Below are 26012 nucleotides of genomic sequence, written 5' to 3'. Positions count from 1 at the left end.
TTCTTCCATATCAAACTTATTCAAATATTTTACATCTTGGTTAATAATAACACAACTTATTTAGTCACCCAAACTGAAATCTGACTGTCATCCTACACTCCATATATCGGATTGGTCACTAAGTCCAAATCATTCTAACATGTAATTAACTTTGGGATCAGTTTTCTCCTTTTGATTCCTCCTACCTTAGTCCAAATGTCCACCCATTCTTTCCTGCATTATTGCGGTACTTTCCCAGTTACTGTCCAAACTTAAGTCACTTCACCTTCTAATATTCACAGTGGCACCAGAGTAAATTTCAAGTACAAACCTAATCTCATCAGGTTTCTTTAAAAATGTTCAGTGACTCTCATTCATAATATTGTAGAATGATTTCTAACCTTTATTTGTGACCCCTGCTTATCTTAGTAAGATCCCTTCCCTTTACTATTCCCTCAAAACCATATTAAATAACTTGTGGCCTCCCAGTTGATCATGTTCTTTACACTTATGCTCCTTTGCTCTGCCCTCTGGCAAAATCCTACTCATTACTGTCCTTCTGTTTGAAGGCAGTCTTATCTTCTCTCATCTCTTCTAGCCAGGGTTAGATGCTTACTCCTCTGAGGTTCCATAATAAACACTGATAATTCTTAACTGGCCATATATCATAATCATCTGTGCAGCTTATTTTAAAAATTACAGTTGCTTTTATCCTACTCCATGCACATTGAATTGAAATGTAAAGGAGAAGGCCATGGGTATATGTTTCTTAGGCTGTTCCAATGTATAGCCAGAGTCGAAAACCAGTTCTTTATTTGTGCTTCTGTGATAGCACATTGCATGACTGTTTATTTATTTATTCATATGTCTGCTTTTCTAATAGATATAAGCCCCTGGAAGGCAGAGAACATGTTCTATTTCTTTTGTATCCCATCTTCTCATACTATCTGTGAGATAACAGAAAGCATTTAATAAATGTTTCCTGAATAAATAACATATTTAGTTTGCCTTGCTCTTGCCATTTCGTTCTTCTAAAAAACTCAGGTATCTAACAGGTGGTATCTTTATTTTGGAGCTACAAAAACCTATAGTTGTCCCTTTGCAATATTATAATAAAATTATAATCTTTAGCCAAATCTGCACTTCAGCAACTTCTACGTTATAAATGCAAGTATTTTAACTTGATCACTGGTTATTTTCTTTAATATTTATCTTTTAAAACATTGTAGTATACAGAAAACCCCAAAATCTACATGGGTAATATATTTGTTTATTTCAGACGAAACTGCATTTTAGCAGATGAAATGGGTCTTGGCAAAACCATTCAATCAATTACATTCCTCTACGAAATCCTTCTGACTGGTATAAGAGGACCTTTCCTGATTATTGCTCCACTTTCTACTATTGCAAACTGGGAGAGAGAATTTCGTACGTGGACTGATATTAATGTTGTGGTTTATCATGGGAGCCTGATTAGCAGACAGATGATACAGCAATATGAGATGTACTTCAGGGACTCACAGGTGTGTTATTGGTGATGTTTTTTGTTGTTTGAAAGGTCAGGTTTGCAAAAGATAAGCATTACATATTAATTACTTTCAAATTTATGATAGATTTTAATTGCCTACTTAAATCTTAATCTGATCTCTTTATTCATCATATTTATTTTACAATAAATTTTAGTAGCTGAAGAGAAAAATGACAGAAGTAGCCAAGTTCACACTCTAGTTCACTGGAAGGAAGTATGCTGATTTATACAAATGTACAAATTTGATTGTATACTTAATTTTTCAACTAGAATAATTGTTTTACTAATTGTTTTCAACTACACATTAAATTTATTTTAAAAATAATGTGTCTCTTTGATCATCCTCCAGTTTTTTTCCTCCATTTTAAAATTTACATCTTCAGTGACCATGGGTTTGAATGCCCTTTGAGGTGAAACCATAGGTTCTCTTGTGTTCAATGAATTTTGATTTTAGACTGTTTTTAAAAATTTGGTTTGTTTTGTATATTGGTACAAGCATACGTCTGTATTTTTCTACCCTTTGGATTGGTTATTTCATTACTCTATTGCTTTGATGGTTTTCTTCTTCCCTATATCCTAGGGGCACATTTTCCGTTTTACTTTGGCCAATTACTCTTTAGGAAGGAATACCTATTTTTCTGCTAAATACACAGATCATAAAATTGAGATGACATTATAAGAAAGAATTCCCTAGCAGAAGGTTAAGACTAGAAAACATGAAGTTCCGAGTTGCAGTTTTGAGTGGTAGTTTGACTCTTCTTAGGTAAAACTTTTATTAAGAAATAAGAAACAAAATTAATTAAAACAACTCACACAAAATTGTACTTTTTAATTGGAAAAGGTTATGGCACTCTGCCTCAATATAGCACCTTAATATTTTATTTTCTTTCACTGATTCTTCTGTTTTATAAGGACCATTATAACATATGGCCAGGTCATGGGATATGATACAGGTTAAGGTAAGGTAAAGTGCATAGCCTTCTACTTTTGCCTCCCAATTACAACTGATTTTCTACTTATTTGGGGCTGAATACCAATAAAATTAATTGATATTTTCCTTTAACCTCATTTCCCTTCTATGGTTGAAATAATTAGATTTCTATGAAATTAAGTATGTCTACAATCAGTTGTACTGAAAATTAATTACCCTTGCACCTTTGGAGCCTATGACATCTTAGTTAAGTTATAGTTTCATTTCCTTCCATAGTGTTTTATTAGTCTTAATTGTACATTTATAGAATTTTAGAGCTCTATGATATCATTAAAATCATTTAGTTCAATCTCATTTTTTAAAGGTACATTAAAATATTGGAAGTTTAAGGATTTTTAACAAGGTTACAGTTTTAATATATGTGTTGTATGAGTTTGGTATAAATGTGAGCCAGAAGCTGAAAGATTCTTGATGTGTTGTAAACTGAATAGTATATATTAAATTATATTTTTATGCTAAATGTTATGCATTCTAGAAGAATATTATGTGAAGGGTTTAAAATTTCAAGAGGTAAAGATGTCTTGTAATGAGCTAAGTAGCTCTATACTTCAAACATAGAAATAATTTTCAGAGTTAATTCTTTCAAATATATTTTAATCTAAATTAAATGAACATTTAACTTCTGCTTTTTCCAAGTTATTAAATAAGCTTGAAATCACATAAGTAGTAAAATGATGTTGTAATTTTCTCAATTGCCTTGGAAAAAGTAACAGATAGTAACACTAATATCCACAGGCATTTATTGAGTATTTACCATGTGCCGGGCATTATGCTAAACAGTTTGCATGTAGTATTTCACTTAATCTTTGTAATATCAAAGATTAATATCAAAGATTAATTTATCACCTTGTAAATAGGTGATAATATCATACTTATTTACAAATGAGGAAACCAAGGTAAAAAGAAGTGATGTAGTTTCCCCTAAAATCACAGAGCAAAACTGGGATTAATAAACCCAAATCAGTTAGACTCAAGAGCCGTTGTGCTTAAACACTGCAATATTACTCTCACTGAATGCATTGTATCCCAGGTTTTTAGAGCTCTGTAAATACCATAGACTTATACTTTATAACTATCAATATTTTAATATTCTACTGGAGCTATTGCTCATCTTAATGGACAGCATATGCAATCAATGTGAATTATTCTAAAATTAGTGTAATTAAGTTGATAGGAATTAAAATCTAAATCAGATCACATGATCCTTCTTAACCATTCATTTCTTCTAATCCCTAATAGTTTATAATTTTCAGTCACATTTAAACATTCTCTTCACTTGGATTCCAGTACTTTATACTGTCCTATGTCACCACCTATTCCTTCTGAAGCCCTCTTTAACCAATTTCTTCTTGTCTTCCCATATCTAATCTTGGGGGTGACCCAGGGCTCAGTCTTCAGACTTTTTATATCCATACTCATTCCATCAGAGATTTCATTCAGTCACACAACTTAATTACTATCTGTACTGCTGGAAACTCCTAAATCTATATCACCAACTCTAACCTCTTTCCTAAATTCCAGAGTCATATGCAAATGCCTACTCAATTACTCCACTTGAATATCTAATAGACAATATCTAGTCTCAAACATAACATGTCCAAAACCAAAATCCTGTATTTCCTCATTGTAGTCAACACCAACTTCCAGTTGAGCGAAAAAGTTTAGTCAAACTTGAATCCTCTCTTTATCTCACTCCACTCCTATCCATTAATAAATCCTGTTGGTTCTACCTTCCAATTAAATCCAGAACTGAGCACTTCTCATGACCTCCATTGAAGATCTCTTGCTTGGATTACTACAGCAGCCTCTTAACTGGTTTCTATGATCCTGTCCTTGGCCTTTGTCAGACTATTTTTACCAGAACAGCCAAGGGATTCTTTTTAAATATATGTCAAATCATGATACTTCTTGTCTCAAAACCCTCCTATAGCTTCTTGCTCACAGTAAGAGCCAGAGTCCTTACCACAGCTTTTAAGGCCGTATATAGCCTCATCCCCTCCATTCTCACTGGATTTCAATCACTCTGGGTTTCTTGCTATTATTTGAATACTGCCAAAGATACTCCCACATTACAGCATTCACACTCTCTATTTCTACCAAGAATTCTTTCTCTTGCAGATCTCTAGATACTAATATGGCTTCCTCCCTCATCTTCAGGACTTTGCTCAAATGTCACTTCTTAATGATGGCCTCCTAGTCACTCTAAATAAAATGGGAATGGTCACCTCCAACCCCATACTTCCTACTCTCCATCCCTGTTTTATTTTAGTCTATGACTTCTGTTACTTTCTTAGTTTTTTTTTAATCTTTGGTGGGTTTTTTCTTTGTTTTTCTTAGTGGCTATGTCCTATATTTATTTGAGTCATCGGAATGTAAGTTCCACTTGGATAATTATTTTTGTCTGTCTTGTTTCCTACTATACCTCCAACAACTAGAACAGAGACACTCAATAAATACTTGCTGAATAAATGACATAAGTGGCCAATTTTTATATTAACTATTTATCTGCCATTATATGTGTGGAGTCACGGATATAAGTAATAAGCATTAATACTGAAATTTCATTGGCTAGATTTTATAATAACCATTTCTTTTTTGACTTAACATTGTTATTACAACTCTTAAAAATTATAAAATGTTTTATCAAGGAATACTTATTTGGATATAGTTATTAATTGTATAATTTTTAACAACATTCTTGAAGACAGCAATCTAATACAGTTTTAATGCTAAAGTTCCTCATTTTAAGGGAGTGTCTGTGCATACATAAAAGTTTCAGTGGAAAATGTTATATAGCAGATGTCATTAAATGATTTTTATGCTGCTTGACAGGAATTAAAAATTATGATCAAGACATTCTAGCAAATTATTGTATTGGGTAATAAATTTCTAGGGGCGAATCATTCGAGGAGCTTACAGATTCCAAGCCATCATCACCACTTTTGAAATGATTCTTGGAGGCTGTGGAGAGCTTAATGCAATTGAATGGCGATGTGTGATTATTGATGAAGCACATAGGTTAAAAAATAAAAACTGTAAACTTCTAGAAGGTCTGAAACTCATGAATCTGGTAAGTAACTTAATGTCATTTTTATGACTTCTGTTTCTTAGCTACATAGTAAAAAGAGCTAATGCCAAAAACTTATTCCTTTTTTTATTTTAAAATACAGATTTCTGATTTCTATCTGTGATAATTAAGATTATTTTGCTTTAATTAATTAGTAAGGGGGAAAGAATCTCATCTGTTTTCTAAGACTTAAATTTTTTAGTTCTTTCCTCCAAAAAGCTTTAGTAATTAACTGCTGGAATTAAAAAAGAGAGAGAGAGAAACCTCTGTAGAGTGTCCTATTGAAAGAAATAAAACTACAAGTTTTAAGGCAGAAATTCCTCAATAAAAAGCCCTTTCACCAAAGTTATATTATTCAGATCATTTATGATAGAGGGATAAAGTTTCTACACAATTCTACATACTTAGCATATATTTATTATAATTAATGGGATTTTTGAAAGTCATTAGTGTGTTTGCTTTAAAATCAAAGCATTTTGTGTTTTTTAATATTTTGATTTAATTAACATCACATAATTAGTACATGAGCACTTGAACAAATGACTCAAAGATATAGAACTACATACAGTAAAACACTAAAGTGCTCCTTCTTACTCTTCATCCACGCCCACCCGTTCTCTTCCCCTCCTTACTCCAATATTTGCAGATTGGTATATATCTGCCTAGACTGTTTCCTAATATTAAATACTTATGCAGACATACAGATACATATACAAATATTCAGGTTAGGAATTTAGAGGTATTGTCAAATCAAATTTCAAATACTTTGTGCTATTATCATTAAAAATATTTTATTTCCTGTTGTTACTATTATGTTTAATTTGTAATGCAATTCTAGTTTAGAAGTATATTCCAATCAGCCCTTCACATTGTTGGTTTGTAGTTTTAATGATTTAAGAATTCTTGTGTAAGAAGTCAAGTGATGATCTGCCGAATTATAAAGAATGAGCACTGTTCTCTATACAAATTACCATACCAGGAATGGTTGAGTAACCCCCAAAATGCCCTCTTTGTTCTTTAAAATGTCTGTTTCCTTGAAAAAAACCTAAAATATGCTTCTTAATTATTTAGAATTTTTCTTTCAAAAGCAATAGGTAAGAATTAATAGCAGACAAAGTAAACTATTATGAGAATGATACAGAGTTTTTAAAAAGTGATTGAGAAAGTAAATTAATGATGATGTATGGGTAGAGATGTATTGGGTTGACTCTTGAAAATTATGGTCAGAAAAAGATTTGCTTTTCAAACACTGAAACATTTGATAACCTATGTCAGCTTTCGTATAATTTTAGTACTGTGGTGTTTGACATGAACACTATAGTACATGTTATTGACATGTTATTCTTATTTTATATAGGAGCACAAGGTGCTTTTGACTGGTACACCTCTCCAAAATACAGTTGAAGAACTATTCAGTCTTCTTCACTTTCTGGAACCCTTAAGGTTTCCTTCTGAATCAACGTTCATGCAAGAATTTGGGGATCTGAAAACAGAGGAACAGGTATCCTATTGGTCTTTGTAAATAAGCACATCAAATCTCTTCTCATTGTACTTATGTATATGTATGCTACATGTATTTTCATCATTTTTTATGCAGGTGCAGAAACTTCAGGCTATCTTGAAACCAATGATGTTGAGACGATTGAAAGAAGACGTGGAAAAGAAGTTGGCACCTAAGGAAGAAACCATCATTGAAGTGGAACTTACTAACATTCAGAAGAAATACTACCGGGCTATTCTGGAGAAGAACTTTTCATTTTTATCCAAAGGAGCAGGGCAGACTAATGTACCCAACTTGGTCAATACCATGATGGAGCTCAGGAAGTGCTGTAATCACCCATATCTTATCAAAGGTAGCTTAAAAGGATTGCAAACAAATTCTCTTCTTTCAACAAATACTCATGAAAAAATAACACACCACCACTACAGCTGTAGTGGCTGTTATAAAGAGAGGCGGTGATCCTATAACTCTCCACCCTGGTGTTCTGAGGGATTACAAGTGTTCCGGAGTCAGGGGCAGTGTGAGCTACTTCATTACAGTGTCCCATGTTAGCATCACCAGATTACAAAAGCAGGAGTTGTGTTCAGTCTAACGTGGGCTGTAATTCTTCCTCCAGTTTAATCCTCCTTATGGACAAAGACAGCAAAGCCTGTCTTTGAACCTCCGAATTTACATATTTCTTCCTGGTTTCTTTTCAGTCTGGATACCCTAGTTATTGTCTCTCAATTTTTGTGTTCTAGTAACATTACTTTTTAAGGTCTTGTCAGCTTCTCTACTAATAGTCTCTCTGTACAACATTTGGGTATTTTCACTTATTCCTGGGAGTATACTCTTAACTTTATCCAAGACAAGCCATTTCTTAGACTAGTAACCAACTCACTTGCAATCCTGGTACTCTTATGGCTAGACAGGCTGAAGGAAAGCAGAGAGCCTCTAATGCTAATCTAGACTCTGGAAGAAGTATGGTCAAAGACCTGTAACTTGACTTCCCCTCTAATTTTTCTTGTTTGTTTGTTTTGATGGCAAGCAAGATGCCCATCCAGATTAAGTATGATCACCTTTCAGTCATGATCACTGTTATATTGGTGTTTAAATACTAGATGTTTATTTAAAAGTATGTGTTTACTCACCTAAGTTAGAACCACATTTTCATTAATACTTTTCCTAATAGCATTCATTAAACATTTAGCAAACATAAAATTTATATAAGACATTATGCCCAGTGTCTTGGGAGATAAAAAATGCTTGGAGATAAAAAATGCTTAAGACACTGTCCATATCCTCAGTTACAGGCTGGTGTTGGTGGGGATTTAGCCACAAACATAAATAATTCTAATAAAAGCAGTGTACCTACCATTAGAAAATTTTAATGTTACAGAAGCACAGAGGAGCACTATTTAAAAAGAAAGTAGTTGGGAGTCATCTGCATTTGTGCACTGATGCTGTCTTATATTTCTTTGACAGGTGCTGAGGAGAAAATACTTGGAGAATTTAGAGATACATATAATCCAGCTGCTTCTGATTTTCATCTTCAAGCAATGATCCAGTCTGCTGGTAAATTGGTCCTTATTGATAAATTGCTTCCTAAAATGAAAGCAGGAGGTCATAAAGTGCTCATCTTCTCTCAGATGGTACGCTGCCTTGATATCCTGGAGGACTATCTTATACATAAAAGGTAAGGTGTATAATTCACCACTGAACTATGCTAAGTATATGTTGTTAAGTTTATTGCAGCACTGTACTGTAACCCAACTTTAGTCACATCTTCCTCTTTATCTAGGTAAGAATCCATTTAAATCTCTGCATAAAGATTGTTTAAGATTATGTGTCAGGTGTTTTCCTAACCTATATATGTTGCAATAGTAAACAGGGCTAAGGAGACTGACTAAGAAAATTTTGCAAATTGACAGGTATTTGTTGACCTACAGATGGGTTTTTTAGTGTACATTTTATTTGATTTTTTAGCCTTGTAGTAGCAACATTTTAAATGGATTTATAACTGTCTTCAAAATTAAAATGATTCAAGATCCTTTTCAGATCTTTTTCATTGTTAAAATTAGAACCTGAACTTGCTGCACTTTGACTTATTGTACACTATATAATACTTGCTCATGTTTTAATTTTTTCTGATGTGTTTAATGTAGGTTTTTTGTTTTGGTTTGGTTTTTTGGTGCATGACAGTAAGATAGTCTTAAATAATGTCTAATCGGTATTTGGATAAATAGAATATTTATCATAGGATATTTATCAGAGCACTTTGTGGGCCAATTAGAAATCAGCACATTAATACAAGAGAGAATCTGAAGGTTCAGCTGTAATTGTAGTTTACTATATTTTGATCCTTATTAATAAGTAAAGATCTGTCTATACTACTTTATATTATCAGAGATTTTGTAGTTCATTTTTATTTTTCATTGTTTTTAGTTCCACTTTTAGTGTCAGTGTTCCTTTCATTTAGTCTTATTCCAAAATGTGTATTATTCTCAGTTTTATACCACGTAAGTAGATGAAATTGCAATATTCCTAAAATAGCCATTCTTGCATTTTCTTGATGTCTTTACACGAAGAACTTTGTAAGCTAAAGATAAATCTGACTTACGATGAATTTCATGGAAAACCTCAAATTTCTTTAATGTCAAAAGTAATGTCAAAAGTAACATTATTAGAAGTCACACCCCCATGTCACAGGTACTAGAGATAACAGTGGAGCTGCTGCTGAGACTCTAGTAAATTATAGGTGGAAAGAAGTGTCTTGAACCAGAAGAGGTGTGGCAAGTGTCATGTGTATTCCTCTTCTAGTTCCTAAATTTTTATGTATTTTATTTTTATTGATGTTAAATGAGGAAGGATACAAGAAGTTAAAATTCAGTTGCTTGGCAGTGATGACTATAAAGGATTAGCATTATAGTTTGCCCTTAATAAATTATAGTTTACAAGCAAGTATATCAGTTGAGAGAATAGCATGATTGAGGTAGAGAGAAATGTTTTTAAGCTTCTTATATCGAGTTTTATGAAAGTCTTTGCTTCTTACCAAAAAAAAAAACATTTGTTACAATGAGATCAGTAAAGTATATTAATTATAAAGGTATTTTACCTATACATCCAGGAATGCAGAGATTTTGTAACTTTGTGTTTCCTACTTAGCACCAACACTGAGAAGAATAAAACCATAGAAACTAGTTGGGGTAATATCACTTCTTAATTTTGTAGAAAACATAATGTTGCAGGAAAACAGATATGTGTCTGTCACATTTGATAGAATGCCTTCATTTTCATTATACTCATCTATCTAAATTTATTGCATTTCATTTGATAGATATTTATATGAGCGAATTGATGGAAGAGTCAGAGGGAATCTTCGACAAGCTGCTATAGATCGATTTAGTAAACCTGATTCAGATCGATTTGTCTTTCTTCTGTGTACCCGAGCTGGTGGGCTGGGCATCAACTTAACTGCAGCTGATACATGTATAATTTTTGATTCTGATTGGAATCCTCAAAACGACCTTCAGGTAAACAGATTCCTTGGCTAAGAGAATTTTTTTTTAAATTCCCATAGCTATCTTTGATAATCCACCTGTTTTATTTTTATACGGACAAACTAACATGTATGTTTCCCTAAGAAATATCTATGCCAAATAGGTGAAATTATTTTTATTTTAATTTAATGACAATAAAATAAAAAATACTTGTTTAGGTTACGTATCATACTTCTAAAAAAGGTTTACCTACTCAAGTACAGTATTGTTCAAAGTATATCATGTAAATTTGAGAAAGGCCTACACTTTAAGAATAACTTACTTCACTTCCTTAAAAATAAGTACTTGCTTATCCTGATATCATCTTCTTAATCATTACATAATATAGTATGCATGGAATTGAGACATATTGCCTTTTTATGAAATTCTGTAGAAAATTAATGTACACATATAAATTAAGACTGTACTTGAACTTCGTTGGAACATAGGAATATTAATTAGTGATTAGAGTGAGTCAAAGTTTACAGAAAATGTGTATCTAGGAGGGATATGAGAAGAGAACAAAGTATTGGAGAAATTCTTCTTTTATTGTTCATGATAGTCTCAGTAGTACTGTAATTGATATTATCCTTGAGAATATACCTGGCTTAATAAAAGATAATGTTTTAACCTCTCATGTGTATAATCTAGTTCAAAATTTATCAGACAAATTTTAAGTTTAGGAACCCAAGATAAAATGTGAAGCTCTTACGTAATCTCTGATGTCTCTACTTCCAACATGTCTGCATATTAGATAATTAGTTCTTTCTTTGTTTAAATAAAATTTAGGCCTCCAGAGTTGTTCACCTTAGGTTTTTACTCCCCTCAGAATTACCCAGCTTAACTAAAATATATTGAAAAGATTGTTGATAATGTAGTAGAAAAAAAATTAGAAATTTAGGGTTAGATTTTAAGTTTAAAGCCAGAGGCTAAAAAAAGTCCGTTCACAGAGTTTATGTTCCTGTCTAGAATTATGCTGATGACACCCTCTTTAAAAAATAGTATTTCTTCATGGATTTATGGTCTCTGAAATATGTTTAAAGTTTAATTTATTGCTGATTGTGGAATCATGTCTCATTTTAATAAGTTCTACCTTCATTTCCAGAGAAAGGTTATATGCAATTCAACAGCAAGAGTGTCTAAAAATTCTTGCACATACTTTTATATTCCATCAAGATAGTTTAATGCATAATGCCTTTTGTGCTATTTTATAAATTAATTTAATCTATAACTTCTCATTTTTTATAGGCCCAAGCTCGTTGCCACAGAATCGGTCAGAATAAAGCAGTTAAAGTCTACCGACTAGTAACTCGTAACTCATATGAAAGAGAGATGTTTGACCGAGCCAGTCTGAAACTGGGTCTAGATAAGGCTGTATTACAGAGCATGAGTGGAAGAGAAAGTAATGTTGGTGGTGTACGTATATTTTCTTCTTCACCTAGAGTTTTCCTGTTTTTGTTTACATTTAGTTTAAACCTCAGATAGCATATTATTTAATTCTGATCCATACTAAGCAGTAGATAGATACTTTTATGTAAGGAGGAATGTCAGAATAGAGCTATATTTAGTTAGTACTTTTGGAAACTGTTCTGTCTATATAATGTCAATGCTTGTAAATTCTAAGAATGTGTTTTCAAATAGAAATTCTTCCTTTCAGGACATTTGTATCATGGCACAGCAAAGTAGAATTTGTGTTTTTCTGCATTTTTACTATAAACAGTTTTTCAAATTGTTTTTTTAGGGCCAAACTATTAGCGTTGGCTTTCTCTTGCTATAAATGATGTTTTTGGCATTTTTTCCCCTCAAAATCTTATTTATATCTTGTGCTTATAACAGCTCTCGAATCCTAGTACTAAAAAGAACCTTGAGAGGTTACCTGCCCCAGAGGTTTTGTTTTAACTGGAGTTACTTTAGGCAAATGGCAAATCGTAGTTTAAAGATAGTAAAGAGTCAACAACCTCAATATGTTCTTTCAGAGAATTCTCTCAGGTACATCCCAAGCCCCAAATGCAATTTAAACATGACTTCTGTGTTCTTTAACATTCTTTAGGGATACTTTCTCATTTTATGAACTTGAAAAAACTATTACCAAAATTTTGTCTCTTTAGATTCAACAGCTTTCCAAAAAGGAAATAGAAGATCTGCTTCGAAGAGGTGCTTATGGTGCCATTATGGAAGAAGAAGATGAAGGCTCTAAATTCTGTGAAGAAGATATTGATCAGATTTTACTACGTCGTACAAAAACCATTACAATTGAATCAGAAGGACGTGGGTCAACGTTTGCCAAGGTAACAGTGAGTGATATTTTATAAAAAAAAATAAACCTGTAATGTTTTCTCGTAAAAAAAATTTAACTGTCTCTTACTCTACTGATTATTTGAGGAGCATCTACTTAATGTTTAACTAAACTGAATTACTCAAAAGAAGTAGGTAATATATTCTTTTCCTTCATTTATTTCTGATCTCTCACATCAAATTTCACATGTACTCTTCTGATGCTAATGAAATGGAGTAGGAGTAATAACTAGAAATGGTTCTAAGTATTAATCAGAGTAAAACATTTGAAGTCAAATTTAGAAATCAAAGAACATATATGCCAGACTTCCCTGGGCGTGCAGTGGTTAAGAATCTGCCTGCCAATGCAAGTGACATGGGTTCGAGCCCTGTCCCGGGAAGATCCCACATGCTGCGGAGGAACTAAGCCCGTGCACTACAACTACTGAGCCCACGTGCCACAACTACTGAAGCCCATGTGCCTAGAGCCTGTGCCCCACAACAAGAGAAGCCACAGCAATGAGAAGCCCGTGCACCACAACAAAGAGTAGCCCCCGCCCACCGCAACTAGAGAAAGCCGAGGCACAGCAACAAAGACCCAACACAGTCAAAAATAAATAAATAAATAAATAAATAAATATTTTTAAAAAAGAACATATATGCCAAAGTCAGAGCAAAATATAAGTAATATAATGTAGGAGGTTAAATCATCTTACATTAACTTATAATAATTTAAAGTACTTCAAGGAGAGAAAGTATTTCTAATTTAATTTTAAATATTTAAATCAAGTTTGGGGAGGATAAAATGAAATTTTTGTCTTGAAGAGAAGTATTAATAATTGTATCACCCCTATTTGGGGAAAACATTTTAAAAGTTTACTAACTGCCTGTATGTTCTTCCCCCCAACCCCCAGTAGAGACATGGTAAACCTATATCTTGCATTCATCTGAAGAGTTTTTTATTGCAGTATTCTGTCCCACCTGCACTGATTCATACAGGTTTTCTCCTTTCCACTTTACTTCCTTTCTACATTTTCTTCATTCATCCCCTCTCCACTTCCAACCCAGAAGTCTTTCTTCATCTTTATGGAGAGCACTGTAGTATAGAGCAGGTAGTCCAGGTGCTACACCAAAAGTAATGATACCAATCTTAATACGAAATTTTTTTCTCACATTCATTCAGGAAACTAATGTAATCTTGTGTTAGGTACTTTACTAAGTGTTGGGAACACTAAAATGAAAGGATTCTAGTCGCTGAAAAAAGTAAAGAAGAAAGTATTAATTCTGCGTAAAATGGGAGAACAGCAAATCAAGAAAGCCTTTTCAGAGAAGATAACATTTGAGCTGAGTCTTGAAGGAAGTTTGAATTTCATTGTGTTACAAAAAGAGAAAGCCACATAAATGAATTATATGTTACTAACCTACAAGGAAGATTTCAAGAACTATGGTGTAGGCGTGTATGGATGCACAGTGTAAATTGAATGGAGATGAATATGAAGGTTAGGGAGGTTGGACCCAAATTGTGAAGGGCTCAAAAAATTCCATTGTGAGGAATTTGAACTTGATCCTGAGGCAGTTAAAAAGCTTTGAAATCCCTTCAAGCAGAAAATGGGCATAATGTGTTCTTGTTTAGAAATTTAACTCTAGCAGCAGTGTAGAGAATGAGATTGAAATGAGAAAGACTAGAGGCATAGAGACCAGATAAGAGACTTCTATAGGCTGTGACGATGGGCAAACCAGGGCACTGGAGACCCACTTGAATTAACAGGAATTGATGACCAGTTAGAAATTTGTGGAAGGAGGAGTCAAAAATAACTTGAAGATAGATTTCTGGCTCAAGTAGCTAGGAGGGTCATGGTGTCATTAAGTAAGATAGAGAATTCAGGAAAAGGAAGTTTATATGGAGAAAATAAAATATTGGAGCTGTTATATTTGTGGCATTTACAGGGCATCCAAGTGGAGATGTCCAGGAGAGTTGGCTAGATATAGATTTGGGAGTTAATAAAGAAAAAAGCAGAAGAAAGTAGTACTGTGGAAACAAAAGGAATACTGCAGAAGTAAAGTATAAGGTTGAGAACTAAAACTAGTCACGATTGGGTAGCTACACCCTGGCTCTATCTTCTTTCCTGAGAAATCTTGTTTCCTTTGGATTCCTTGGTCTTACTCAAGTTGTCAACACACTATGTACAGATACTTTACCCCTCATGCCTGAAATTATCCGAAATTTAATTTAACCAAAAGGTATTAGTCACAGAAATCACCTTTGTTGATTAGGCCAAGTATAGGGATATTCTCCTTAAAGTGTTTTTTTTTTTTAAATTAATGAAGGCATATCCTCATTTACAATGTTAATGATAATAATCATGGAAAGTCAGAACTTCAGGGTTTGAATTCTGACTCATGAGCTTAGTGACCTTGGACAGTTAACTTAACCTTTATGAGTCTTTCTTGTCCTGAAAAAGGAGAGCATAATAATCATGCTTGACCTTTCCTACTTTACTATAAAGTGCTATGTGAGTATTATTTTACTCAGGTATGCTCTAATCATAATCAGCTATACTCTAAGAATGTGCAATACTTAAGCACTTAAGTATCTATTTTAAACCCTCAGACCAGGGAGTAATTGTTGCATTTGAAAAGAGAGCTTACTGAAAAGGTACCGCAGTAGCTGAAGAGGTACCACGTAAACCTGTACTTGTATTATAATTTTTTCATTTCCATAATTGTGTGGGAATGCCACTACATGGTGGGCATTTGGCATAGTGGAATATGGCACTACTATATAGTGGCACCAAAGGAATAAAGTTGATACTATTTTTTGCTTTTCCTTGGAATGTCCAGAAACTTCAGCTGAGCAGTTATTTTCAGTGGTTTTGGTAAATGTCATTCCAATCCATGTTTCTACGTATTATCAAAGAATTTTCGATAAGAAGCTACATTTATGGAGTAGGGTGCATAATAAGACTAATTAGAATTAATAAATATATCCATCGATTAACTCATTATTGGTAACCTCATTTACAAGTGGCTATATCACGTAAATCTTGTTTGGAGAGATTTTCATAAGGGCAGTTAGGTGGATCCTAGAAACAGAAAAGTTTCTGGTCTGCTGTTAAATTTGGTGTAGCACAAAAGGCTTTGAGTTGCTTAATTTACAAAAAGAAAACAAAGTGGTCTAAATGAAGCTTCAGTTGGATTGCTTACTTATAAGGGCCCTTCTTTGGAGCCTAAGATCTTCTGCTACTTTCCGATATAGGAAGATAGACTTCACCATTTAAAACTTCCCCTGCAAATAATAAAGGAATTTAATGATTAAACGAATACATTTTAAGAAAAATATTTTGAGGGGAACTGGGATATTAAGATTTAACATTTGAAAGTAAGCAGTAAACCAGTACTTGATGGAATCTTCTACAACAGGCATTTCATTTCTGTAGGCATTAATCCATCGTTAGAAACCTTGAGAGGGACTTCCCTGGAGGTCCAGTGGTTAAGATTCCATGCTTCCACTGCAGGGGGAACTAGGATCCCACATGCCGTGCAGCGCGACCCCCCCAAAAAAAGAACTGTGAGAATTTTATATGTCACCTTGAAAGTAGGTTGTATGTCAGTTAACAAGAGCATCTGGAATTATTTACAAATATTAAAAATTTTTAAGATTGAAAAATGAATTTATCATTTTTCTTATAATGAGTATATATTTTAAAAGCCATTTAATTGTGAAGTATAGTTTCTTCTGCGCAAGTTATTTTAATTATCAACAGTTATAAGGTAGCAGCACAAAATTGATTCTCTATTGTAACATAGAACATTTTTTTAAGATAAGCAACCATAAAGTAGTATGTTTCAAAAATCTAATTATTTCCTTTTAGTGACTTTTCGTATTTAATGGCTTCTCAAGAGGCATATATCAATGAAACTGTAGGACAAAATAAAACCCTGTGAACTTCAGTGAACTTTTCATTGTTCCTGAAAATTCATGAGCTTATATTAATGAAGATTTGAAAATGTGGATATTGTTTGTCCTCAATTAGGAGAAATTCATTTCTGAATTAACAAAATGAAGTCCCCTCATAGATTTGGAATTACTTGGGTATAGTTAAGATGTCTGTTACTCATATTCATACCATGTTGATGAATTGTCATCATATACTTTTATGCAGGTGATGATGGCTATCTACTTTTCATTTTATCAAACTAGTTAACCTTTACTCTTTTAAGTTGATGATGAGTTTTTAGAATTATGTGGTTTGTCATTAAGAGGTATCTCACTGTATTATTTTCTGTTGCTACTGTAAAAAATTACCACAAATTTAGTGGCTTAAAACAACACAAATTTATTCTTTTATAGTTCTGAGTGCCAGAACTCCAAAATGAGTGTTACAGGGCTAAAATTAAGATGTCAGCAGGGCTGATTTCTTCTGGAAGCTTTAGGAGAGGATCAGTTTCTAATGTCTTCCAGCTTTTAAGAGTGCCTACATTTCTTGCTTCTGACCACATTATTCCAGTCTCAGCTTCTGTTGTCACACAGGCTTTTCCTCTTCTGTAGTGAAATCTCCTCTTCTTTCCTCTTGCATTCAGGACAGTTGTGATTGAATTTAGGGCCTGCCTTGATAATACAGGCTAATCTCCCCATTTCAGGATCCTTAACTTAAGCACATCTGCCAAGGCTCTTTTGCCATATAAACTAACATTCACAAGGTTCCAGAAATTAAGACGTAAATATCTTTGCAAGCCATTATTCAGCCTACCACACTCATCATTTCAAAGAAATAAAAAATTGCTTTTTTTTAGTAGTTTCATAATAATAAAGCTACACTTTAGAACAAACAAAAAAACGGAATTTAAATTCATTTTGTTAAAGCATTTATTTCTGTGACTTGTTTCATAAATATGCCAGGAAAATGCGTATTTTCAAACATTTATAATAGTTAAATACTTCCTATAAACAAGCATCTTAATAACCCAGTCTCAAAAGAATGATGGAATGAATGTATTTATTACTTGGTAAACAATGTCATGAACAGCCATTGCAAAGTTCAGCAAGAAGCATTTAGGATTTTAGTTTTTTTCCTACTCATTTTTAATTTTATTTATTTTTGCCGTGCCGCATGGCATGTGGGATCTTAGTTCCCTGACCAGGGGTCAAACCCGCTCCCCCTGAAATGGAAGCACAGAGTCTTAAACACTGTATCACCAGGGAAGTCCTGTCCTACTAATTTTTTAGATGTTTTATAAACATTGAAACTACAAATATAGGCAGAATAGTATAATGAGACCTGTGTATTTATCACCCAGCTTCAACAATTATTTACTCATACTAAACTTTCATCACCACCCTACCCATCTTTCATATTATTTTACTTTTTACTTTTTATTTTGTAAAATTTATTTTATTGAAGTATAGTTGGTTTAAAATGTTGTGTTAATTTCTGCTGTACAGTAATGTAATTCAGTTATATATATATATCACACATAACCTTTTCCATTTTGGTTTATTATGGGATATTGAATATACTTCCCTGTGCTATACAGCAGAACCTTGCTGTTTATCCATTCTATATATAATAGTTTGCATATCATATTAATTTAAAGCAAGCCCCAGACACAGTATCATAACTTCTATAAATGTTCGCATCTGTACCTCCAAAGATAAAGATTTCTTTAACACAACCATGATACTGTTAATCACGTTTTAACATAAAATTAACACTAATTCCTTTTTTTTCTTTTTTTTGGCCGCACCAGGCGGCTTCTGGGATCTTAGTTCCCTGACCAGGGATTGAACCCACACCCTTGGCAGTGAGAGCACAGAGTCCTAACCACAGGACCGCCAGGGAATTCCCAACACTAATTCCTAATATCATCAATTTCCCAGTGTTAAAACTTTCAGTTATCTTGAATGTCATAAATGGCTTCTTTGCTTGTAATAGTTTTATTACCTTTCCTATGTGTAATTTTCTGCATTTTAAAGTTCCATCAAAATGGGTTCTTTTTTTTTTTTTAACATCTTTATTGGAGTATAATTGCTTTACAATGGTGTGTTAGTTTCGCTTTATAAAAAGTGAAACAGTTATACATATACATATGTTCCCATATCTCTTCCCTCTTGCATCTCCCTCCCTCCCACCCTCCCTATCCCACCCCTCTAGGTGGTCACAAAGCACCAAGCTGATCTCCCTGTGCTATGCGGCTGCTTCCCACTAGCTATCTATTTTACGTTTGGTAGTTTAAATATGTCCATGCCACTCTCTCGCTTTGTCACAGCTTACCCTTCCCCCTCCCCACATCCTCAAGTCCATTCTCTAGTGGGTCTGTGTCTTTATTCTTGTCTTACCCCTAGGTTCTTCATGACATTTTTTTTTCTTAAATTCCATATATATGTGTTAGCATATGGTATTTGTCTTTCTCTTTCTGACTTACTTCACTCTGTATGACAGACTCTAGGTCCATCCACCTCACTACAAATAGCTCAATCTCGTTTCTTTTTATGGCTGAGTAATATTCCATTGTATATATGTGCCACATCTTATTTATCCATTCATCCGATGATGGACACTTAGGTTGTTTCCATCTCCGGGCTTTTGTAAATAGAGCTGCAGTGAACATTTTGGTACCTGACTCTTTTTGAATTATGGTTTTCTCAGGGTATATGCCCAGTAGTGGGATTGCTGGGTCATATGGTAGTTCTATTTTTAGTTTTTTAAGGAATCTCCGTACTGTTTTCCATAGTGGCTGTACCAATTCACATTCCCAACAGCAGTGCAAGAGTGTTCCCTTTTCTCCACACCCTCTCCAGCATTTATTGTTTCTAGATTTTTTGATGATGGCCGTTCTGACTGGTGTGAGACGATATCTCATTGTAGTTCTGATTTGCATTTCTCTAATGATTAATGATGTTGAGCATTCTTTCATGTGTTTGTTGGCAGTCTGTATCTCTTCTTTGGAGAAATGTCTATTTAGGTCTTCTGCCCATTTTTGGATTGGGTTGTTTGTTTTTCTGATATTGAGCTGCATGAGCTGCTTATCAATTTTGGAGATTAATCCTTTGTCAGTTGCTTCATTTGCAAATATTTTCTCCCATTCTGAGGGTTGTCTTTTGGTCTTGTTTATGGTTTCCTTTGCTGTGCAAAAGCTTTGAAGTTTCATTAGGTTCCATGTGTTCATTTTTGTTTTTATTTCCATTTCTCTAGGAGGTGGGTCAAAAGGATCTTGCTGTGATTTATGTCATAGAGTGTTCTGCCTATGTTTTCCTCTAAGAGTTTGATAGTTTCTGGCCTTACATTTAGATCTTTAATCCATTTTGAGCTTATTTTTGTATATGGTGTTAGGGAGTGATCTAATCTCATACTTTTAAATGTACCTGTCCAGTTTTCCCAGCACCACTTATTGAAGAGACTGTCCTTTCTGCACTGTACATTCTTGCCTCCTTTATCAAAGATAAGGTGACCATATGTGCGTGGGTTTATCTCTGTGCTTTCTATCCTGTTCCATTGATCTATCTTTCTGTTTTTGTGCCAGTACCATACTGTCTTGATTACTGTAGCTTTGTAGTATAGTCTGAAGTCAGGGAGCCTGATTCCTCCAGCTCCGTTTTTCGTTCTCAAGATTGCTTTGGCTATTCGGGGTCTTTTGTGTTTCCATACAAATTGTGAAATTTTTTGTTCTAGTTCTGTGAAAAATGCCAGTGGTAGTTTGATAGGGATTTCATTGAATCTGTAGATTGCTTTCTGTAGTAGAGTCATTTTCACAATGTTGATTTTTCCAATCCAAGAACATGGTATATCTCTCCATCTATTTGTATCATCTTTAATTTCTTTCATCAGTGTCTTATAATTTTCTGCATACAGGTCTTTTGTCTCCTTAGGTAGGTTTATTCCTAGATATTTTATTCTTTTTGTTGCAATGGTAAATGGGAGTGTTTTCTTGATTTCACTTGCAGATTTTTCATCATTAGTGTATACGAATGCCAGAGATTTCTGTGCATTAATTTTGTATCCTGCTACTTTACAAAATTCATTGATTAGCTCTAGTAGTTTTTTGGTAGCATCTTTAGGATTCTCTGTGTATAGCATCATGTCATCTGCAAACAGTGACAGTTTTACTTCTTCCTTTCTGATTTCGATTCCTTTTATTTCCTTTTCTTCTCTGATCGCTGTGGCTAAAACTTCCAAAACTATGTTGAATAAGAGTGGTGAGAGTGGGCAACCTTGTCTTGTTCCTGATCTTAGTGGAAATGCTTTCTGTTTTTCACCATTGAGGATGGTGTTGGCTGTTGGTTTGTCACATATGGCCTTTATTATGTTGAGGAAAGTTCTCTCTATGCCTACTTTCTGCAGGGGTTTTATCACAAATGGGTGTTGAATTTTGTCGAAAGCTTTCGCTGCATCTATTGAGATGATCATATGGTTTTTCTCCTTCAGTTTGTTAATATGGTGTATCACGTTGATTGATTTGCATATATTGAAGAATCCTTGCATTCCTGGGATAAACCCCACTTGATCATGGTGTATCATCCTTTTAATGTGCTGTTGGATTCTCTTTGCTAGTATTTTGTTGAGGATTTTTGCATCTATGTTCATCAGTGATATTGGCCTGTAGTTTTCTTTCTTTGTGACACCCTTGTCTGGTTTTGGTATCAGGGTGATGGTGGCCTCGTAGAATGAGTTTGGGAGTGTTCCTCCCTCTGCTATATTTTGGAAGAGTTTGAGAAGGGGATAGGTGTTAGCTATTCTCTAAATGTTTGGTAGAATTTGCCTGTGAAGCCATCTGGTCCTGGGCTTTTGTTGGTTGGAAGATTTTTAATCACAGTTTCAATTTAAGTGCTTGTGATTGGTGTTTTCATATTTTCTATTTCTTCCTGATTCAGTCTTGGCAGGTTGTGCATTTCTAAGAATTTATCCATTTCCTCCAGGTTGTCCATTTTATTGGCATAGAGTTGCTTGTAGCAATCTCTCATGATCTTTTGTGTTTCTGCAGTGTCAGTTGTTACTTCTTTTTCATTTCTAATTCTATTGATTTGAGTCTTCTCCCTTTTTTTCTTGATGAGTCTGGCTAATGGTTTATCAATTTTGTTTATCTTCTCAAAGAACCAGCTTTTAGTTTTATTGATCTTTGCTATCGTTTCCTTCATTTCTTTTTCATTTATTTCTGATCTGATCTTTATGATTTCTTTCCTTCTGCTAACTTTGGGTGTTTTTTGTTCTTCTTTCTCTAATTGCTTTAGGTGCAAGTTTAGGTTGTTTATTCGAGATGTTTCCTGTTTCTTAAGCTAGGATTGTATTGCTATAAACTTCCCTCTTAGAACTGCTTTTGCTGCATCCCATAGGTTTTGGGTCGTCGTGTTTTCATTGTCATTTGTTTCTAGGTATTTTTTGATTTCCTCTTTGATTTCTTCAGTGATCTCTTGGTTATTTAGTAGTGTGTTGTTTAGCCTCTATGGGTTTGTGTTTTTTACAGTTTTTTTCCTGTAATTTATATCTAGTCTTATAGCGTTGTGGTCGGAATAGATACTTGATGTGATTTCAGGTTTCTTAAATTTACCAAGGCTTGATTTGTGACCCAAGATACGATCTATCCTGGAAAATGTTCCATGAGCACTTGAGAAGATAGTGTATTCTGTTGTTTTTGGATGGAGTGTCCTCTAATTATCATTTACGTCCATCTTGTTTAATGTATCATTTAAAGCTTGTGTTTCCTTACTTCTTTTCGGTTTGGATGATCTGTCCATTGGTGAAAGTGGGGTGTTAAAGGTCCCTACTATTATTGTGTTGCTGTCAATTTCCCCTTTTATGGCTGTTAACATTTGCCTTATGTACTGAGGTGCTCCTGTATTGGGTACATAAATATTTACAATTGTTACATCTTCTTGGATTGATCCCTTGATCATTATGTAGTGTCCTTCTTTGTCTCTTTGTAATAGTCTTTGTAATAGTCTTTATTTTCAATTCTGTTTTGTCTGATAAGAGAATTGCTACTCCGGCTTTCTTTTGATTTCCATTTGCATGGAATATCTTTTTCCATCCCCTCACTTTCAGTCTGTATGTGTCCCTAGGTCTTAGGTGGGTCTCTTGTATATGGCATATATACGGGTCTTGTTTTTGTATCCATTCAGCCAGTCTGTGTCTTCTGGTTGGAGCACTTAATCCATATACATTTAAGGAAGTTATCCATATTTATCTTCCTATTACCATTTTCTTAATTGTTTGGGGTTTGTTATTGTAGATCTTTTCCTTCTCCTTTGTCTTCCTGCCTAGAGAAGTTCCTTTAGCATTTGTTGTAAAGCTCGTTTCGTGGTGCTGAATTCTTGCTTGTCTGTAAAGGTTTTAATTTCTCCGTCGAATCTGAATGAGATCCTTGCTGAGTAGAGTAATCTTAGTTGTAGGTTTTTCCCTTTCATCACTTTAAATATGTCCTGCCACGCCCTTCTGGCTTGCAGAGTTTCTGCTGAAATATAAGCTGTTAACCTTATGGGGATTCCCTTGTACGTATGTTATTTATTGCTTTTCACTTGCTGCTTTTAATATTTTTTCTTTGTATTTAATTTTTGATAGTTTGATTAATATGTGTCTTGGCATGTTTCTCCTTGGATTTATCCCGTATGGGACTCTGTGCTTCCTGGACTTGATTGACTATTGCTTTTCCCATGTTAGGGAAGCTTTCAACTATAATCTCTTCAAATATTTTCTCAGTCCCTTTTTCTCTTCTTCTCCTAGGACCCCTATAATTCGAATGTTGGTGTGTTTAATGTTGTCCCAGAGGTCTCTGAGACTGTCCTGAATTCTTTTCACTCTTTTTTCTTTTTTCTGCTCTGTGGTAGTTATTTACACTATTTTATCTTCCCGGTCACTTATCTGTTCTTCTGCTGCAGTTATTCTGCTGTTGATTCCTTGTAGAGAATTTTAAATTTCATTTATCGTGTTGGTCATCATTGTTTGCTCTTTAGTTTTTCTAGGTCCTTGTTAAACGTTTCTCATATTTTCTCCATTCTATTTCCAAGACGTTGGATCATCTTTACTATCATTACTCTGAATTCTTTTTCAGGTAGACTGCCTATTTCCTCCTCATTTGTTTGGTCTGGTGGGTTTTTACTTTGCTGCTTCTTCTGCTGTTTATTTCTCTGTCTTCTCATTTTGCCTAACTTACTGCATTTGGGGTCTCCTTTTCACAGGCTGCAGGTTCATAGTTCTCGTTGTTTTTGGTGTCTGCCTCCCGTGGGTAAGGTTGGTTCAGTGGGTTGTGTAGGTTTCCTGGTGGAGGGGACTGGTGCCTGTGTTCTGGTGGATGAGGCTGGATCTTGGCTGTGTTTTGGGGTGTCTGTGAGCTTATTATGATTTTAGGCAGCCTCTCTGCTGATGGGTGGGGTTGTTTTCCTGTCTTGCTAGTTGTTTGGCATGGGGTGTCCAGCACTTTACCTTGCTGGTCGTTGAGTGGAGCTGGGTGTTAGCGTTGAGATGGAGATCTCTGGGAGAGCTCTCCCCAATTGACATTACGTGGGGCCGGGAGGTCTCTGCTGGACCAGTGTCCTGAATTCAGCTCTCCCACCTCAGAGGCTCAGACCTGACAGCCGCTTGGAGCACCAAGGCCTTGTCAGCCACATGGCTGGCGAAACTGGGCTATGAGTTGGGTGTCAGCCACTGCCCTGTTGTAGCTCTGTCTCAGCTGTCTCCAAAGGTCACCCAGATACGTTGGGTTATTCCACCATTCCTCAGAACTTGCACATGCCAGTCTGGGATTTGTATATGTCCTCCTGATACTCTTCATTGAAATACCTTGCATTCATGGTGGTGAGAGATATGCTGATAGTGTTGGTTCTCTTCAGTTCAGAGACTGGAACAGTCTGAGCCTTCATGTGGCCAGGTTAGGAGCAGCTGGCCAACGGTCCCAAACTGATTACATGTCAGATTCCAAGACGGGTTTCTGCAGCGCCCGAGCAGTAGTCCCAAGCAGCCGCTCCGCTCAGCTGCAACACTCTGACTGGGGAATTTGGTGGGGCCCTCAAACAAGGATTTCTGCCGGCCCTATAGCCTGACTTCTCCACCCAGGCAAGGAGCTGAGGAGAGCATCTCCTGACTCCATCTCACCAGAGGAGCGGACACCTGGAAGCTCCTTCCATTTGTCCTTATAGAAGTTTAGCATGCATCTTTCAAGCCCTTTTGTTAAAGCATTATATATCTTCTCTGTGTATTTCATTTTTATAAAGCACTTTGATAAATTTTCTTTGAAGCAGCATATCTATTTTTAGGAACTTAAGTTGCAAATAATGGTTATTTATGAATCACAGTGTTGAACTATAATGTCTAAAATTAGGTCCAATGAAAAGATTTTATAATTTCTGCAACATTTAAGAAAATAAATCATTTATATTTTCTTTTATTCCTCTGTAATTTCTTAAGTTTTTACAATACTTATGCAGTATTTTTTTTGTAAGGAAAAGAGTTTTCAAAATAAAGTTAGGCAGGGGGCTTCCCTGGTGACGCAGTGGTTCAGAGTCCGCCTGCCGAAGTGGGGGACGCGGGTACGTGCCCCGGTCCGGGAGGATCCCACATGCTGCGGAGCGGCTGGGCCCGTGAGCCATGGCCGCTGAGCCTGCGTGTCCGGAGCCTGTGCTCCGCAATGGGAGAGGCCACAACAGTGAGAGGCCCGCATACCGCAAATAAATAAATAAATAAAGATAGGCAATGACTCATTTTTCTGTATTTCTCATATTCTGTATTGCATTTTTTTAGGAGACGTATCTTTGTAAAAATGGGATGGAAATAAAGTAGGAGAATACCAGAAAATGAACTGTCTAGGGCAAATAGGTTTGAAATTCTTCTTGTAACCTAATTTCTTAATATTCATTTTTTTTTAATTAAATTATTTGTTTTAGCTACACTGGGTCTTTATTGTAGCACACAGGCTCTCTAGTTGCGGCACACGGGCTTGTGACGTGAGGGCTCTAAAGCATGCGGGTTCAGTAGTCATAGTGCATGAGCTTAGTTGCGGTATGTGGGATCTTAGTTGCCCCACCATAGATTGAACCCAGGCCCCCTGCGTTGGGAGTGCGGAGGTGTAACCACTGGACCACCTGGGAAGTCCCTATTCATGTAGTATTTCCTTTCTTTTTTTTTTTTTAACATCTTTATCAGAGTATAATTGCTTTACAATGGTAT

At 35.0% G+C, this 26012-nt stretch overlaps 1 protein-coding gene across 12 annotated transcripts in view; it reads left to right on the top strand.

Moving 5' to 3' along the window:
- CHD9 (chromodomain helicase DNA binding protein 9) overlaps positions 1–26012 on the top strand; it is a 236832-nt gene that overhangs the window by 157239 nt on the left and 53581 nt on the right. For all 12 annotated transcript variants that reach the window (XM_029206310.1, XM_029206293.1, XM_029206342.1 and 9 more), the window contains 8 exons: positions 1259–1502; positions 5392–5568; positions 6923–7066; positions 7163–7418; positions 8531–8741; positions 10383–10578; positions 11833–12000; positions 12693–12872. In XM_029206310.1, the coding sequence (XP_029062143.1) occupies positions 1259–1502; positions 5392–5568; positions 6923–7066; positions 7163–7418; positions 8531–8741; positions 10383–10578; positions 11833–12000; positions 12693–12872 (1576 nt within the window). The remainder of the gene's footprint in view (positions 1–1258; positions 1503–5391; positions 5569–6922; positions 7067–7162; positions 7419–8530; positions 8742–10382; positions 10579–11832; positions 12001–12692; positions 12873–26012) is intronic.

The sequence above is a fragment of the Monodon monoceros genome, unplaced genomic scaffold, assembly GCF_005190385.1.
Source record: "Monodon monoceros isolate NGI ecotype Baffin Bay Population unplaced genomic scaffold, NGI_Narwhal_1 Super_Scaffold_10, whole genome shotgun sequence".
Classification (NCBI taxonomy): Eukaryota; Metazoa; Chordata; class Mammalia; order Artiodactyla; family Monodontidae; genus Monodon; species Monodon monoceros.
This window is presented reverse-complemented; position numbering and strand designations above follow the sequence as displayed.